This window comes from Gymnoscopelus braueri (assembly GCF_963280865.1).
Source record: "Gymnoscopelus braueri genome assembly, chromosome: 8".
Classification (NCBI taxonomy): domain Eukaryota; kingdom Metazoa; phylum Chordata; class Actinopteri; order Myctophiformes; family Myctophidae; genus Gymnoscopelus; species Gymnoscopelus braueri.
In genome coordinates this window covers 42133238-42135737 of record NC_137609.1, presented here as the reverse complement: position 1 = coordinate 42135737, position 2500 = coordinate 42133238, and the positions used below count along the sequence as shown (strand labels likewise).

At 44.1% G+C, this 2500-nt stretch overlaps 1 protein-coding gene across 1 annotated transcript in view; it reads right to left on the bottom strand.

Moving 5' to 3' along the window:
* Window positions 1-2500, bottom strand: part of caln2 (calneuron 2) — a gene marked incomplete at both ends in the record, with an annotated part of 63380 nt that overhangs the window by 47617 nt on the left and 13263 nt on the right. Inside the window, one exon of the mRNA XM_080435717.1 lies at window positions 46-189. Within this exon, the coding sequence (XP_080291843.1) occupies window positions 46-189 (144 nt within the window). The remainder of the gene's footprint in view (window positions 1-45; window positions 190-2500) is intronic.

Here is a 2500-nt window from a genome sequence, read left to right as displayed (position 1 = left end):
TGCATGTTGAATGTGTGCGTGCGTGCTTGTGTGTGTGTTCCTCACCATCCATGTCCAGTCTCTGCATGATGATGGCGAGCTCCACCTCGCTGGGCATGTAACCCAGAGAGCGCATGGCCATGCCAAGCTCCTGCTTGGAGATGAAACCATTCCCATCGCGGTCCAAAACACGAAACGCCTCACGGATCTCTGCAAGACAAGACATGCAAATGTTGTTTTGTTGTTGAATTAATCTATTTTTCTTTCTTCTTTCCCATCTCTCGCTTGCCAAGCATGGCCTCTGTGATGTTCTGACACTAGCCCCAAAACACAAAAACAGAATCAGAGTCGTTTTAATATCAGAATTTTGAAGTGACACACACAACAACAGTAAGCAGGGCTATGATTAAATGAGATGGGAAAGGATTACAATAATGTGATTACCAGAGCAATCGTGATCTAATCCACCTCAGTTAATTAGACTGTAATTGAGCTATATTTGTTCTTGTCGATTACCCTTGAACTTGTACACACACACACACACACAAAAATGTTGGTTCTTCAGCGGTTAGTTGAGGTGCTATATACAGTAGCACCACTACCGCACCAAAAGAAAACTGGTTTTTCAGAGGTTCTCTACTGGTTAAATGGTGAACACCATTCACTGCAGCAATATGACTGTTCAGAAGCATGGATATTATGATCATGTGATATTATATAAACCCTTCCTTGACCGCGGTCCCCTAGGGGTCTGTAGTTGGTTGCCTCCTTTTTTCCCTCTACACCAAATCCTGTTGAAAATAGTAGATGCATTGTGAGCTTGTAGATCTGCTGTTTTCACTGAATGTTTGCCTATTTTTGCAGAATGTTTGCCTATTAGGCTATGACATCCATGCCCAGAATAGGGATGTGTAGTTAATTAGCACGAGGATTATGGTGGGTGGGTATCTTATCCTATATAGACATTAATTAAAAATGCATTGTGGAGTCTTTATTATGGAATTCTGCTCCCCCATGCACCACATAGCTAATGCGTTTCCGTTTCATTTGCACTGGTCCATACCAGGGGACTTGGGCCTGCACCTGCCATAGATTGTGGCAAAAATACTAATAAACAGCTTTCAGTTTGATTGACCAACGCTCTAAAGAGAAACAAATGCATGAATGGCCACGTAACTGTATACATGTCCCCATCGGCCGACTTGCCATTAGCTCACTGTCATTCTTGCATAAACAATTGACGAGACCGTTTTGTAATTTAAAGCTTCTGCACTGCACATACGCACGCACGCACGCACGCACGCACACACACACACACACACACACGCACGCACGCACACGCACAGGCACAGGCACACACACACGAACAATAACATTATATTGTTGCACCAAGTCTATATAGCCCAGCTAGGCTCGGTGTGATGCTTGCTATTATTTTAAGTCAAACTAATTTATTAAGTTTGCACCGTTGAGAGACAGCTCTCTCTCTCTCTCTCTCTCTCTGCTGCTGTTCTCTCTAGCATTGTGTGCATAGCCTCTAGCTCAGGTCCAGCCAGCCAGACAATTGGAAACACCTGCCGAACATTTAACCCTGGAACAACCGAGCCCAAATCACAAACCCCTACCACAGTCACCCACCAACATGGCCGTCCTTCCCGGTAATAGGACCACGACCATGATTACAGATACTATAGCCCATGGCATGCTAAAGTGCTTACATTTTGGAAAAGTGAACAATCTATTTCCTCAGTCTCTCTGCATATGCCAATAGTCAATGCACATGCATTGTTCTGAAATTTCACAGTTGGCCACTCCTCAGTTGGCCAACCAACTGAGGAGAAAAATGCATCAGGACAGAGTTCAATAATTTGGGACAAAAAGTGAAAAATCTTCATCAGCTTGTGGAAATTGCCTTCATCACTTCCTGCATGTCCCACAAAAAAATGCAGCTTAAATTTGGGAAACTGGACAAATCTGCTTCCTCAGTCCCTGCATAATGCAAATGGTCAATGGTCAAAAGTTCAGATCGATTGGCCAACCCACTGAGGAGAAAAATAGATGAAGGACGGAATGTCAGAATGACTGACAGAGTTGTCTGATGTCAAAACGATGTGAGAATTGAACAAATGTACCATTTCATTACACACTTATGTTCCCGTGGGTGGGTACACTTCATCTTCACCTTCAGCAGACTGCTGGAGTGTCAGTGCTGGTCCCCTCCTAGAAGCACAGGGTTGGAAACCGGCCATGGTCTGATAAAAAAAAAGAGTGTTTTGATTGGCTTGTCAGGCATTGCCCTGCAGCTGTGGCATGAGGTGTGAACACACTACCCCCACGCACAGATGATTTATTTATGCTGTTTCTGCTTTATTTAGACAAGACAGTGGAGAGAGATGGGAAACTAATGCTTGGCTCATGCACAAAAATAGCCGATCTACTGTACGAACCCACGTTGTGTCACACTGCAACGTGTTGTGAGCTTGTAGATTGGCTATTTTCAGCACGTGACACTCGGCAAAAA